Source organism: Monopterus albus, unplaced genomic scaffold (genome assembly GCF_001952655.1).
Source record: "Monopterus albus unplaced genomic scaffold, M_albus_1.0 scaffold50.1, whole genome shotgun sequence".
Lineage (NCBI taxonomy): Eukaryota > Metazoa > Chordata > Actinopteri > Synbranchiformes > Synbranchidae > Monopterus > Monopterus albus.
The window spans coordinates 2,954,201-2,969,242 of record NW_018127930.1 but is presented as its reverse complement, the minus strand read 5'-3'; the positions used below and the strand labels follow the sequence as shown (position 1 = coordinate 2,969,242).

General features: G+C 41.1%; 2 protein-coding genes across 16 annotated transcripts in view; one reads left to right on the top strand and one right to left on the bottom strand.

Moving 5' to 3' along the window:
- Positions 1 to 13,880, top strand: part of vav2 (vav 2 guanine nucleotide exchange factor) — a 169,412-nt gene extending 155,532 nt beyond the window's left edge. For 3 of the 12 annotated variants that reach the window (XM_020601014.1, XM_020601009.1, XM_020601006.1), the window contains 17 exons: positions 340 to 428; positions 524 to 656; positions 1,049 to 1,063; positions 1,382 to 1,491; positions 1,635 to 1,736; positions 4,116 to 4,204; positions 4,890 to 4,903; positions 5,072 to 5,090; positions 5,959 to 6,086; positions 7,119 to 7,190; positions 7,312 to 7,373; positions 7,636 to 7,752; positions 9,028 to 9,115; positions 9,208 to 9,331; positions 10,897 to 10,986; positions 11,452 to 11,606; positions 12,379 to 13,880. In XM_020601014.1, coding sequence (XP_020456670.1) covers positions 340 to 428; positions 524 to 656; positions 1,049 to 1,063; positions 1,382 to 1,491; positions 1,635 to 1,736; positions 4,116 to 4,204; positions 4,890 to 4,903; positions 5,072 to 5,090; positions 5,959 to 6,086; positions 7,119 to 7,190; positions 7,312 to 7,373; positions 7,636 to 7,752; positions 9,028 to 9,115; positions 9,208 to 9,331; positions 10,897 to 10,986; positions 11,452 to 11,606; positions 12,379 to 12,426 — 1,455 coding nt within the window. In that variant the 3' untranslated portion in view covers positions 12,427 to 13,880. The remainder of the gene's footprint in view (positions 1 to 339; positions 429 to 523; positions 657 to 1,048; positions 1,064 to 1,381; positions 1,492 to 1,634; positions 1,737 to 4,115; positions 4,205 to 4,889; positions 4,904 to 5,071; positions 5,091 to 5,958; positions 6,087 to 7,118; positions 7,191 to 7,311; positions 7,374 to 7,635; positions 7,753 to 9,027; positions 9,116 to 9,207; positions 9,332 to 10,896; positions 10,987 to 11,451; positions 11,607 to 12,378) is intronic. The other 9 variants (XM_020601012.1, XM_020601011.1, XM_020601015.1 and 6 more) reach the window with 8 other exon arrangements.
- A 100-nt stretch (positions 13,881 to 13,980) lies between these two features.
- The window catches only part of LOC109960731 (coxsackievirus and adenovirus receptor homolog), a 68,806-nt gene continuing 67,744 nt past the window's right edge, over positions 13,981 to 15,042 (bottom strand). For 3 of the 4 annotated variants that reach the window (XM_020601022.1, XM_020601023.1, XM_020601020.1), the window contains one exon: positions 13,981 to 14,466. In XM_020601022.1, the coding sequence (XP_020456678.1) occupies positions 14,270 to 14,466 (197 nt within the window). In that variant the 3' untranslated portion in view covers positions 13,981 to 14,269. The remainder of the gene's footprint in view (positions 14,467 to 15,042) is intronic. The other variant, XM_020601021.1, reaches the window with a different exon arrangement.

Sequence of the window (15,042 nt, the reverse complement as noted above, 5' to 3'; positions counted from 1 at the left end):
ATGTCACCATTTTCTCCTTCATGCCACTCCCCTTCACCTCTGTTATTTCTTAGAGATGTGCTAATACAGTATAAACTAGGTTAATTTTTGACTTGTACAATAAAACCCTGAGAAATCATCAGTAAAATCCACAGCTTCTGTGACTTGGGAAACAGACACTTATCCAACAGTTTGGATCAGGAGGATGGAAGTGCAACTGTACAAAGATTGAATTGTTTCTGAGTTGCATCATTCTTTGAAATTCAGGAGTGGCTGGATTATATGTAGTTCTTCATTAGATGGAGAGGTGATGGTACTGTATGCAGTGGACTGACATTCTGTGTGTGTTTGTGACTGAAGCAGCAGGTAAAACTGGAGGAGTACGGGAGGCCAAAGATAGACGGAGAGCTGAAGGTGTGCTCCATTGTCAACCGAACAAAACAGGACAGGCGAGTCCAAGTTCTGCACAAAAAATGCCAATAGTGACATATTCTCACCACCAGATTATCAATGACTGTGTGTGTGCGTGTGTGTTTGACTTCAGGTATATATTCCTGTTTGATAAAGTGGTCATTGTCTGCAAAAGGAAAGGCTACAGCTATGAGCTTAAGGAGATTATTGAACTGCAGTCATATAAAATGTCGGACGACCCCATGAACAACAGAGACATGAAAAAGGTAAGACAATCATCTGGTTTGAAATGACAGAGGAGAACAATATTTTGTATGCAGTGACATCTTTCTGAAGACAGACTTGCTAGTGCGGGTGATGGTACATCCTGTATAATCATTACAAACGTTGTCCTTGAGATAAAGGAATCTGTTGATGGTAATTTCAGATATGGAAGTTATGATTCATGCGTCAAAGTATCAGATATGCATTGTGCTCACTCATGCTTGAAAGATCATGTAAATGCAACAAAGGTCATTTCAGATTCATGAAATCATACTGCAGCACGTTGTGCTACCAATCTAACATGGCTTTTTGTTTTAAATCTGCATGTGTCTGTTCATGTTTGCATGTGTAACTGGGTCTTTCTCTGGTGTCTTTCTTTTTGCATGCTTGCCAGTCAAGTGGAAAAATGGTAAGCTCCAGTGACCCCTTTATTTAAGTCATCTTTCCATAGTAGCCTGTGTTTGGCAGTGGTATTTCTGGGTGTCATGCCTTGATTGCATGAGCACCCAGTGGTTCTGCGACTGGCTTTCCAGCTTTTATGTTGGATGCATCGCTAAAGCATGTGGAGCATCTTTTAGTTCTGAATGTAATGTGGTCTTGTTTACAAAAAAAGTTTTGCACAGGTTTGTTTTAAAGCGCAGGTATCTCAAACTTTTCCTATCTCTGTGTGCCTTTGCCATCCACACATCTTTCTGCCATCTGTTCTTCACTCACTTTTTCTCCCCAGTGGTCCTACGGTTTCTACCTGATCCATCTGCAAGGGAAGCAGGGCTTCCAGTTCTTTTGTAAAACCGAGGAGACAAAGCGGAAGTGGATGGAGCAGTTTGAAATGGCCATGTGAGTGTGATAATAGCCAGATGAAAATGTCTATTTCTGGCTAATCCTATTAAACACCAGGGGAAAAAAATCAAGCTACTTCACCACAAACTCAAATTGTTGTGTCCAATCCGTTTCTCTCATTCAGAATTATGTACTTATAGGTCCAACATCAAGCCAGAGAGAGCCACAGCCAACCAGCATAACTTCGAAATGCACACGTTTGATAAGAATACCAACTGTCGAGCCTGCAAGATGCTCTTGAGGTAACAGTCCCAATAACCATGCTACTGATGTGCATATCAGCATGTTTATATTCTACCATGAATAATGGATGAATAATGAATCTCTCCAGACTTTCCGAGGACTACCAAGTATACTGTATGTGATAGTGATCGCTTGTCAGTCGATTCTTTGGGTAACAAGATATTTTGTACACTGTGATGTTGTTCATGAAATATTGATATAAGGATACTGTATTTCCATATTCATATTTAATGCAGTGGTAGAAGACGCAGTCAGATCATGTACAGTCAGTATGGAAAGTTTTTAAGCCTTTCAAGTTTTCAACATTTTGTTATGCTTCAGACTCATCTTAAAATGGATTCAATTCTTTCTCTTTTTTTTTTTCTCATCAATCTACACACAATATTCCATAGTAATAAAGTGAAAACAGGTTTTTTTTTTTTAGTGTTCAGAAAAATTATTGAAAATATAAGACTAAAATATCCCATTTTACAGAAGTATTCAGACCCTTTGTTACAACGCTTGCTATTGAGCTCTGGTGCCTCCTACTCCCATCAATAGCTGTTGAGATGCTTCTACACCTTGACTGTAGGTGCTTTCGTACTGATTGTATTTCAAATAAAATAACACAATTAAAACTATTCTATTAAGAGTAAAAGTACATTAACATTTTTACTTAAAGGAAAAGTTTGACATTTTGAAAAATACACTTATTTGCTTTCCTGTTGAGAGTTTGATGAGAAGATTGATACTATGGTAAATGGTAAATGGTCTTATACTTGTATAGCGCCTTTCTATGCTTTTACAGCACACTCGAAGCGCTTTCACATTATTCAGCCATTCACCCATTCGCACTCCCAAGCACTGGGGGTTCAGTGTCTTGCTCAAGGACACCTCGACATGTTGACTGGACAAGCCGGGAATCAAACCGCTAATCCTCCGGTTAGGAAACGACCCGCTCTACCTCCTGAGCCACAGCCGCACCCATACTACTCTTAAATCCATATGCCAAATATGATCTACAGGCAGTAGCTGGATAATTTGGCATGAAGCACAACTTGGCAAGAGATCCCATATCTGATCTCCCAAAATGTCAATTTCTTTAATGTTTTTAACATAGAGTATCAATAAGCTGTTATTCAGAAGGGCCACTGTTGTTAAATTATATATATGCTATTCTGTATTATTGTATTATTACTAGTTTTACATTAACTTGTTTATGTGTAGTAGGTCATGGGGGTCTTGTTTAAAATAACTGTCCAAATAGTCTCTGCTAAAGGTCCGCTCATTCACTCGTTCACTTGTTTGACTTGCAGCTCATGGTTCCCTTCAGATGATGTTTTCACAGATGTTCAGATGGACAGCTAAGCTACAATAACTGAGTGAACAGTGAACAGCTTAGTTAACGTTAAGTAATCTGCCATATTTTATAAATTAATTTAATATAAAAATTTTAATCTGCAACATAACTCTAGCTGTCAAATAAATGTAATAGAGTTGCAAGTTCTGCATTTCCCTCTAGATTATTAGTGGATCCACTATAATAAGTATAAAGTAGCTGAGCACCACATGAAACATCCTTGGTTACTGTCCACAACTGCTTTTATGCAACAGTAACATATTGTACATACTGTAGTAAGTAAATGTAATGCTAGTAAAAGCAGCAAAAAAGGCAAGTGAACAACTTAGGTGCTAAACTGAAGAGAAATCTGGCCACGTGTTGAGCAACAATCTTAAATCACAGAGGGAATATGTTTTTGGCTATTGTAGCCCCTCATGAGCACTAAACCAGTCTTTGGAACATGTTCCGCTTAATGTGACTGAGGCAGACAGATGATATTTTTAAACTTTCCCTTTCCCAACACCACCCACTGCGTCCCTAAGCCCACCTCCTCCCATGTGAGAGTGCTGCTCAACTGCAGCGGGGGATAACTGTCACTGAAGCACCACTTTCCTCTATTACAGCCGGGCGGCTAAACTCCACTTTGTATTGACCCACACATTTCATGGCTTGGCTGACCTAAATTCACAGAGCCAGACGAGGCAGGCACCAGTGCTCCCACTCCCTGCTAATGCTAATTACTGCTGCAGTCCCAGTGGACTCCATCAAGATTTATGGCACTTACTATTCTATTCAACATGGCAGTGGGCAATGCATGCAGTGTTGCAGCATCTGTAAAAAAAAAAAAAATACAGTTCTGGAGTGTGTGAACTTAAACGTAGCAAGTAGACTTTGTGCTTTTAAAGGACCTCAGAATGGCAGTGATGGAGGATGTGTTACCACAATCACAGAATTATACTAAGTTGCAGCAGGTCCCCTTGTGAGCTGTACTTCTAAGGAGGTAATTGGTGTCTGGGACACTTCCTGTTTGCATTACTGATGTGTGTGTGTCCTCCAGGGGCATCTTCTATCAGGGCTACTACTGCGCTCGCTGTGGAACAGGAGCACACAAAGAGTGTCTGGAAGTGATCACCATCTGTAAAATCAGTAGGTTTTTCCTTTAATCTTCTCATAAAAAACCTCAATCAGGTTTACTCACGTGGTGCTTAGTAGTAGGGCAGAAAAATGTTTAGATTAAATTTGTTAATCAGTGTCGAACTGAGCTAAACTATAGGTTTTTTTCATTGTTTTGCCCAAAAATATAAAGCTGCTGTTATTGAACACAGTCTTGCTTGTAGGCTGCTTCATCTACCAGGAAAAGGGGGGAGATAGTTAGCAGTTATTTACACCAGTTGTTCCCAAAACTTCTCAGCATTAGTTCAGACAAGCATAGACCCATTTTCATAACGTGCAGCCAGCTTCAGTATATCCAAGTTAGGTTCAGCATGGAAGCCTGAACACCAACTCTTAATTGTTTAAACCCTACTTGACTGAACTGTCAATAGAAGTGTGGCAGATTTGGAATATGAAGAAATAATGGGGCCAGGGAGTAGGAGGAACATTTTTACATGCCTGTTAGTATATAGTTTGGTTCTTTCACCACGTTTACACACAAGTGCCTTGTTGTTTGACATAGCAAATGAAAAAGTGCACTCTAAATGAATCTCTGACAGATATTATGAGAAATCTCATTGCAAGATATTTTTACTGTGACTCATCACCAATCAATAATGGCTGCCAGGTTCACTGTGAATCCTCTATGATAGTCTCCATATCTTGTCTTTTGTTTCAGATCCTCATGACTTGGTGAGTAGGTCTTCTGTCAGCCAAAACACTGCAGGAGCATTTTCAAAGTTGTCCTCGAATTGCAGTCTTCCCTCATACCATAAAGATCCTCAGAGATTTTACCTTTGTCAGTAAATTATACAATATCGTCTGTTTGCTAATACTTGTGTATTTGTCCTTGTTTTATAGGAACCTGGAATGTCATCAGGTAAGAGCACTTCTGGCCCATAGAAATGATAAAGAATTCTTTCATAAGAAGCTGGATATTCTGTCAGCTGTCCTGTATGTAACAGAGTTGTTTTATGGATACAGCTGCTAATGATCAGCATGGCTCTCTACTGCCATCTAGTGGTTAACATCCACCACAAATGATCCACAGCAACATTATGTATGTAGAGTGTCAAATCATAGATATACCATAAACTTAAAATATTCTTTGAGATTAAAAAACAAGAAGAGCTTTAACATAAGAAGGATATTTGGTTTACAGTGTCTTGAAATGGTCATTACACAGGGCTTAGTTTGTTGAGAATGATGTGCAGTTTACAATCACCGTTCAAGTTCTTGGTGGGATTTTCTTTCTGGCATGTTCACCTATTAAGAAAATGCACAAAAAAAGGATCAGATTTGAACCCAAGATGCTGTGGTTTTATTCTCTATATCTAAAATCAGAGGGCAAGATTTTTCTTCAGTCCTGCCTTATCAGCCAAAAATCACAACATTACATGTGAAACCTAAAAGATAACTACAAACAAAACTACAAACAGTAGTGAGCAGCATCCTGTGTGGAGAAATGTATAATTAGATCTTTGTCTCTATTATCTTTTTGGTATCTTCTAATATAAAGCACCACAAACTGACCAAGTTAAAAAATACTGTAGATCACATGGCTCTTTGTAGAGAAGTTCAGATATTACAAATAGGTATCTCTCCCTACCTTTCGGATGTTTGCAACTGCAATTTTATTTTAAAAAAAGGGCTGATATACAGTAGAACACGCAGTCTTAAAAAAAATCACTGTTGCTATTATTTACCTTTATTAATATACACTTATAAACACTTGATTATGTTTCCAGGTCCCAAGATGGTGGCAGTGAGGAACTACCACGGCACACCAGCACCTCCGGGGAAAACGCCGCTCTGCTTTCAAACAGGAGATTTTATTGAGCTGCTGAAGGGAGATCCAGATACCACGTGGTGGGAGGTAAAAAAAAAAAAAACAACAACTATCGTATAAACTTCAATCTGAAGCCATGTGGCAGTTATCCACTGTAGGTGAACATGGTGGGATTCATAGCTCTCTTTAACCAGTGGGGTGTGTATAAAAAGAGCTACAGCTATCCCCCTATTCCCCCTATTTTCAGTGTTTATGCTAAACTAAGGCAAATAACTACTTCCTTACATACTTGGCAAAGAAATATATGAGTGGTATCAATGTTCTTATCTCAGTAAATAAGGACATTTCCCAAAATATCAAACAATTTCTTTAATACTGTAGAACAGAGCCAAAATATGTGCCTCTACTATAAGCAAAAGGTACTTCCTATTTGTACTAGATGTTTCTCAATATAATTTCTGATGATAGTTATACCACATGAAGCTGACATCAGAGAGGAGTGATGTGTTTGCAGTGTTGCTGTGCATGGCAGAGCTATGGTCTGTATAGGAAATAGCAGGAGGTGTGAACACAGCTGGAGGAATGCATGGCAAAACAATTTTTGTCATGCAAAAGATGAGGACTGTTAGACCTGGATCAAATCCCTGTCAGTAGCTGGGTTTGCCAGTACTAACACAATACACCCAAAGAGATTCTCATATAACAGGACAGTGATATTGTCCTGTACTTACCTGGCACCCATGAGAGTTTTTTCCATTGTTAATCAATTTGTGCTGCCTTTCAACATGCATGCCACACACTGATCTTCAGAAATAAGCAGATGCTACTGAAACAGTAATTCTTCTGATGTCTTGGAGCAAGGCGAAGACATCTTTAGCAATGCTATTAACTTTCTCTTAGTTAAACATTAATGGTGCTGTACCTGCAAACCTCTATAATAAATTAGGCTGGACTCAAACAGTATCACTTTCCCCAAAGTGACTTGGAACATTTTTCTGAAGCCATTAATTTTAACTCAGCTATTAGGTTAGCCCTCTAGAGTGATAAATGGCTCCATATGATGTCAAAGTAGACAATGAAGGTGTTTCTGAAAAGTTCAACTTTATCTTTATCTTGCAGGGAAAGCTGATTCAAACACAAAAAAGTGGCTTCTTCCCCAGTTCGTGTGTAAAGCCCTGTTTGGACCCAAAGGTACATCACCCATTTGTTATGCACTAGTTTCAAGGGGACTGCACATACAAATGAATTACCTCTGCACTATGGTTGTGTGCTGTGTATAAGTCCTTTAATGTGTGACATGCATTACTGACAGCCCTTCCAGTCATTATCCAGCCGGCAGTCTTCAAGGGAAGCAGACTACTATGGGTATCCTTGGTAAGACCCTTAAATTCTGAAAGTTGTGGATTTATTATTAGTTCAACCGTATACTTGTAAAATATAAGCTATATATAGTATACAAGAGTATCATTGCCCTGAAGTCCTGTCCTTTTAATTTGGACCATCTCTAAAGTGAACTTCATGTACTGGTTCATTTTACACAACCACTACCAAAAGATTAATTACCACATGGTATTTTGATGTCAAGGGTTTGTATAACATTGTATTTTGAGGTCACAATTGTTTGCTCCCCCTGTAGGTTTGCAGGGAACATGGAGCGCCAGCAGGCCGACAACCTCTTGAAATCCCACAGCAGTGGGACCTACCTTATCAGAGAGAGGACAGCTGAGGCAGAGAGGTTCGCCATCAGCATCAAGTGAGTGAGGAAAATCCCAAGGGAAGGTTTTTATCCACATTCACATGGGGACATTCTCAGAATTTCTCAAGGGATGCCCCTGTCAGCTTTTTCAATGCATAATTTAGCTCTGGATAATTTACCACTCAGTATTTTCTTTTTTTAAATGTGATCATGTTTTTTGTGTGCATTTCCTCAGAGAGAATGTCAACCCAAAGACAGATAATACACGAGCTCTAACAGGAGCTGGCATGCAGCAGTGTGTTGGGAGAGGAAATGCTTTCGTACATTTGTCTTCAAGTTTTTAAGACATGTGCAAAAGGCCTGTAGAGACCAACCTTTACCACAGTCAGACTTGACTTTACTTTGGTTTACTGGTCCTTCAGGTATATAACAAAATATCTGTTGTAGAAAATGTTGAGCAGCTGAGCACATTACTCCCAGGGTACGTGTCAGTAAAAGTATGACAAGGCAAACAAATACAAAACAATATGTAAAAGTAACGTACTTTATTTTGTCTACTGTTTAAAAAAAAATAAATAAATTTCCTCAGTCAGAAAAAGGTGGATTGCTCTCTCCGGGTTGGGGGTGAGTTGCTCCCTCAAGTGGATGAGTTTAAGTATCTCGGGGTCTTGTTCACAAGTGAGGGGAAAAATGGAGCAGCAGGTTGACAGACGGATTGGTGCGGCGTCCGCAGTAATGCAGTCTCTGTACCAGTCTGTTGTGGTGAAGAAGGAACTGAGTCGTAAGGTGAAGCTCTCAATTTACTGGTCGATCTATGTTCCTACCCTCACCTATGGCCATGAACTTTGGATCATGACTGAAAGAAAGAGGACGCGGATACAAGCGACAGAAATGAGTTTTCTCTGGAGAGTGGCTGTGTGCAGCCTTAGGGATAGAGTGCAGAGCTCAGCCATCCATGAGGAGCTCAGAGTAGAACCACTGCTCCTCCACGTTGAGCGGAACCAGTTGAGGTGGCTCGGGCTCCTGTTTACGATGCCCCCTGGACGCCTCCCTGGGGAGGTATTCCGGGCATGTCCTTCCAGGAGAAGGCATCGGGGCAGATCCAGGACACATTGGAGAGACTATGTCTCCTGGCTGGCCTGGGAACGCCTTGGGGTTCCTCCTGAGGAGCTAGAGGAGGTGTGTAGGGAGAGGAAAGTCTGGGAGTCTCTGCTCATGCTACTGCCCCTGCGACCCCGTCTCGGATGAAGCGGATGAAAATGGATAAAATATTAATTAACAGTTTTCCTCTTAGTTCTTTCTGTCTAGTTACTGTGGTCTTTGGTTTTACAGATTCAATGATGAAGTAAAACACATCAAAGTCATTGAAAAAGACAACTGGATTCACATTACTGAGGCCAAGAAGTTTGAGAGTCTTTTGGTAAGCCATTTGTACTGCTGCTTACACAGAAACTGAAACTTGATGTCAGTGTGATAATCAATGATTTTTTTTTTCTTTCTGAACTATAACAGGAGCTGGTGGAGTATTACCAGTCCCATTCTCTGAAAGAAAGCTTCAAGTTATTAGATACCCCATTGCGATACCCCTACAAGTCCAGAGAACGCTCGCTACCAAGGACCAGTACACGATCACCAGGTAAGACTTCCACGTTACTGTTTTCCAGAACCTTACTTTCATTCTGTACAGTTAGACTAAGCCACAGACACAAAGTCAGCTATCACCTGATGTCAGCACATGGCCTGATCATATTAAATATTGTACTTGCCCTACTGCTGCATTAAAACACAGAGCGCATTCTGCTAGCAATTTGCAGTAATGAGCGATGAGGTAGATCAGTTAATAATAAATGATTGTCAATTTGCTTTTTATCAAAAAAGTTTCAACAGGCTTACCAATGCGGAGTCTAGTTTACATGGTACCTTGTAACCTTGCTGATGCAACTTTGTTTCATGTCCCATGCTCCAATTTACTCAGTAGAAAATGAACACTAGCCATTAACATGTATCTTGCTGAGTTTATAGTTTATTTTGTGTAGAATATTTTGGCCCACTTGACAAAACACACGACCCTTGGGACCAGTCTTGTAAGTGGTGGACCCGCAAGGCAGGGGCTCTTCAGACTGAACGCAACCAGCCAGCAGGCGCTCTCGAACTCCTTTCTTAGGCCTGGCTCCTGTAAAAGGTCCCAGTCTTCCTGTTGTGGGCAGCGTATATTTTTACCAAAATTGTTCCAGAAGTGTTCTGGAATCAACCCAGGTTTGAACCCTCAACTATGGTCATGAGCTTTGGGTTATGACTGAAAGCAGAGAACTCTGACATGCAGAGGGAGCTTGCCTTTGCTGTCTTGGCTGTGGATATAATGAGAAGAACAGAGTCAGCCTGCCTCTCGCTCTTTTCAGCTTCCCTGCTACTCTGTTCCTCCCCATGACAGTGAACTCTAACTCATAGGGATGCCAGAGGGCAACGTGGCAGGAAAGGAGAAGAGCAGTTAGGAAATAGAGAAAGACAAATAGGAAGACTATGTCAGCTAACTCCCTTGGACTGGCTGTCCTCTCTGACCATTAGACTGTGTGAATACTGGCTCCGGCCTTGCACTGGCTTCTGTCCTGGATTGGCTTGCCTTTGTCTGTGCTGTAGGAAGACCCAGCTGGCAACTACAGTGAGATTGTTTCCCTCCTGTTTTGGCTGAGTTAGGAAATGAATTGAGTCTTTGCTGATGACTATGTGCTCCTGCTTTTTCTCTGTCTGTTTACAGGCATGCCTGTTCGGGCTTGTTTAGGGGATGGTAACAGTCCTGGCCAATCATAGCTGCTTCTCTCACTACCATTAAAAGCAGTGCCTTCTGCACCATTATGTGCTGACAGTTTGGTCCAGATGAACATTTTATGAAAAGCCTTTACATCAGCGCATACACCATCAATTCCTACAATGATCCTTTTTTTGCAATCCACAAATAAATATGGATGTTAAAAATAAAAAAAATCATTCACACTGTTAAAGCAAAGCAGTGAAACTGTGACACCAATTGTGTAAAGACTGAATATGAGAACAGAATGCACTCTTAAGAGTCAGACAACTTCAGTACACAAGGCCTTCTCTCATCTTTCTTTTTCAACTCTGCTTCTCTTGCTACAGCTCTGCATGCATGCACCTCAAAACATCTTCTAGCTTTATTTGCTCCTCCTTCTCTCCTCTTCTCAGCAGCCACCTGCGCCTCCTACAACTTCTCCTTCCTCAGTCCGCAGGGCCTCAACTTCTCGTCCTCTCAGAGCTCAGCTCCCTTTTGGTCAGGTATTCTTTTGCTGTCTTTTCCTGCTCCTGTTGTCTTCCTGCACTTCATTGCCTGTAATTTCATAACAAGCCTCTGTGCTCCCGACCTCATTACTCCCTCGCTGTGGCGCTCATTTCATTAACGAGTAGTTCAGTTCTTCCCAGGATGACACATTCCCTCATTAAATCAAGAAAAGAAAGCCCAGTTTCCCCTATGATGAAACGCGTTGTCCTTTCCCATCATGCTCATTTGCCATCGTGTGACTACATTCTGTCATGCTGAACACCGAACTGACCAGCTCTGTTCTGCCCATTCAACCATATAACCCACCACTGTGTCCAGTATGACCTTTCCTCTGTCAGCCACCTCTCTCATGCATAGATATGATTAATTATCTCTAATCCTCCTGATGATTTTAACTTTAGTTTCTGAAATCTGTTCTTACAATGTGAGTGGACTGAGCTCCCACTGTTTTCCGTTTTCAGTGTTTACTCCTCGGGTGGTCAGTACAGCAGTGGCCAGGTATAACTTTGCAGCGCGAGACATGAGGGAGCTGTCACTGCGAGAAGGAGACATTGTCAAAATCTACAGCAAGATCGGCGGAGACCAGGGTTGGTGGAAAGGAGAGGCCAACGGACGAGTGAGTAAACCATTCAAGTCTGTAAAGATGAGTGTAATAGTGTTTCCAGAATGAAGAGCCCTCCTAGAAACAGAATGTTGATCAGCAGCTTTCAAAGTGTGAGGCACACGTCCCCTGGGGGGGGCATCAAAACTTCAGGGGAGGCGCAGCATGAGGAAAAATAAACCAGAAAAAAATAACTGTAAACATCAATCTTCAGCTTGGTTGATTTTGCACACTCCTGACTTACTGACGCTTATAGCAGAATTGGTTTTATAGGGACCAGTAATAGTCTACAGTGGCAAGGTGGGCGTGCATACAATTGTCTAGGTGCAACTATTAATGGGGCCGGACAATGTCTGTTGTTTATTTATGATTTAGGGAAATATGCTCTTTCAATACAGCCTTTGTGTTGGTACTACCTATGTTAGCTCAGTATTTTACTATTCCTACCTACAAGGAGAAGTTGTTGCTTAGCAACAGCTGAAGTAGTATTTGAAGTAGCCTTCAAGTTTAGTCATTTTTTTTTTTTTTTTTTTTTTTTTGGAAGAGGGAAGAGGCTGCTTACATTTGAGCTGTGAAGTTATCTGTAATAATGCACATCCTTCATCCAATTAGAACAAAGTAATCTAGACTAAAGCATTCATGCTGCACAGAGAATAAATGCATTTTTTAATGTTACCAAATGTTGGATGGAAAAAGGGATCTGAATTAACTCACTTAGCATTCCTTGTTTACATTTGCCACTAAAAAAGGAGTATATATCTCTGATGATTACTGTTTTACGTTTCAGATTGGATGGTTTCCTTCAACCTACGTGGATGAAGAAGGAGTGCAGTAAGGCTTGGATGTTTGTTGGCCTGGCTCCCTTTAAATGAGGAAGCCTCTTCTATCTACTGTTCTCAGAGAATTTTGCAAACAGGACAAGGGAAAAAAATAACTTTTTTTTTTTCTGGATACTCATTTTTCAGAGATTGTTTCTGGCCTGTTTCTCTGCCCTCAATTATGCATCAGCTTTGCTTTTGTTTGGAATTTTTTTCCTCCCCAGGATGACCTGTTTAATTTCTGTACAGGAAAGAAGAAATACCTGGCTTGGTGTCTGCCAGCGTCTCTGTGCTCTGCAGAGGCTTTAACTGAACTGAGAATCAAAAACTGACTGTGGATAGTTTTACTTTGAAAATGGCTTCCCTTTGTTGCAGGTCTATGTGAGGTGAAATAACTGTACAGTATAGATAATTTATTGAATAGAGATTATTATCATTACAAATGATTATTGTGGGGGAAGGTGATTTTAGAAACAGCAAATAATCAGATGAGAAAAACTAGAATAAAAAAAAAACAATGCTATGATTTCAGGTTGAGAGAATTTGCCTTAGTTTTCATGGTGATGCCTTGTGGGCTGACACCAATGGAGGGAATCGACTTTGTTGACTAGTTTTACTTCTCCGTGTATGCATGTGCCCATGTGTGGCCCACAAGAACACACACACACAGACCAATGTACAGTATGGTGCCTTTGAATCATGGTGGTTGCTTACTGAACCTTAACATCAACCAGTAAAGAACACAGCCATCCCCCAAAGAAAGTTCACACATCCAGAGGACTTAACTAAAGCAGGGGAGAGGCACTTATACAATATCGCCTTCAGAGTCCTCAAAAGCAAGATGGAGAAGCATTTAACGCATCCTAACTGGAAACTGGATGGACCCTCAGTTGGAGGGATTTTATAACATCTCATACACAGTTCACTTCAGTCTTGGCATGACAAGTCTATGGGTGCAATCAGCCGGATGCAAAATGGAAACAAAGACATTCACCAACTACTTCACACTTCTAAATCTCAGTTTTTTTTAAAAGCCAAATTCATGTTCTAATGTCTGTATGGAGTTTGATTGATATGATTTTTGCACCTTGCCTTACTTTTACAGACGAACAGGTGGCAGGATTTACTTTTCCTCCCTCAATGTCAAACATTTTACATGTGTGAAATCCATTTTGGTGCTGTGCAGACTAAAATTAAATAGTGTCAGAACTGTTTTAATTTGAAGGAAAGTGTTTGCTCTAATGAACAAAAATACTCGAAAGGAGCCTTTAATTGCTTTGTGATTTTCTAGGGGCGCAGTGCTCAGTGTTTCCATTTACCTCCAGTGTTATTTCTACTGCCATTAGTACCTCTATACCGATCTGCTAGACCGTAGCGAGTTGGCATACAGGTACATCCTTCATCAGTTTGTTTTCTACTGAGAGCATGAATGTATCGTACTTTCTAATTAAAGATTCTGATGTTTACTGAACCTGTCAGCCCATCTGTTTTACAAGGTTAGATCAAATGAATTTAACATTTAATATACAATATATTGGCTAACTGTTGCCTTGCACCAAGTGAGTCGTCTCATCTTAATGCAAGTCAGAAAATTTCAAAGCACAAAAATGAACAAATAGACACTATACAAAAAAATGTAATTTATGCAAAGTAGCTGTTTTTTAGTTGTTTTCCTGGTTATGAGTCAAATCAGTTATTAAAACATTTTGGACTAATGCATTCACACTCCAGCTGAGAGGTAAACTGTAAACACTGAGCATGTCAGCTCTGGCTGGTTCACAAAGACGCAAGGAGCAGAAGATGCTGATATGTTTAGTCTCTAAACCTCTGACCGTCTTTCATGAGCATTATTGTTGATGGTCAGACTGCGTATCCAAACTTGCTGTCATATTTGACCAGTGTGCTGCTGTTGCTGGAAGGGGTGTGCGTGCATCCATCATTGAAAGAGCTCTCCTCAGTCTTGCTGATTTCACAGTAAGTCACCTGTGGGTGCTGATTGGTGCTCCAATTAGGACGACGACTGACCTGGGCGGCTGTTGGGAGGTAGAGCGTCCTCCCTAGCAGAGCAGAAGCAGAACAACAACAAAGTGTGAGGATTTCACCACCAAGGAAATTCTGTTCTGTAAGTCAGTTCAGAGGATAATTTCTTTCATGATAAAACAGCTTAGCTGATGGGTTTTTGTGAACAGAGCTTTCATAGTATGAACTTAGAACAGTAAATCCAATCTAAGGAGGTCTAGGGAACAGGTACTGGTTCTGTTCATGCTAATTATTAGGGTTACTTTTTATTCCATCCATCCATTTTCCTCCACTTATCCAGGACCAGGTCGCGGGGGCAGCAGTCTAAGCAAAGATATCCAGACTTCCCTCTCTCCAGACACTTCCTCCAGCTCCTCCGGGGGAAATGCCGAGGCGTTCCCAGGCCAGCCGAGAGACATAGTCCCTCCAGCGTGTCCTGGGTCTTCCCCGGGGCCTCCTCCCGGTGGGACATGCCCGGAACACCTCCCTAGGAAGGCGCCCAGGAGGCATCCGAAACAGATGCCGAGCCACCTCAGCTGGCTCCTCTCGGTGTGGAGGAGCAGCGGTTTTACTCTGAGCTCCTCCCGGGTGACCAAGCTCCTCACCCTATCTCT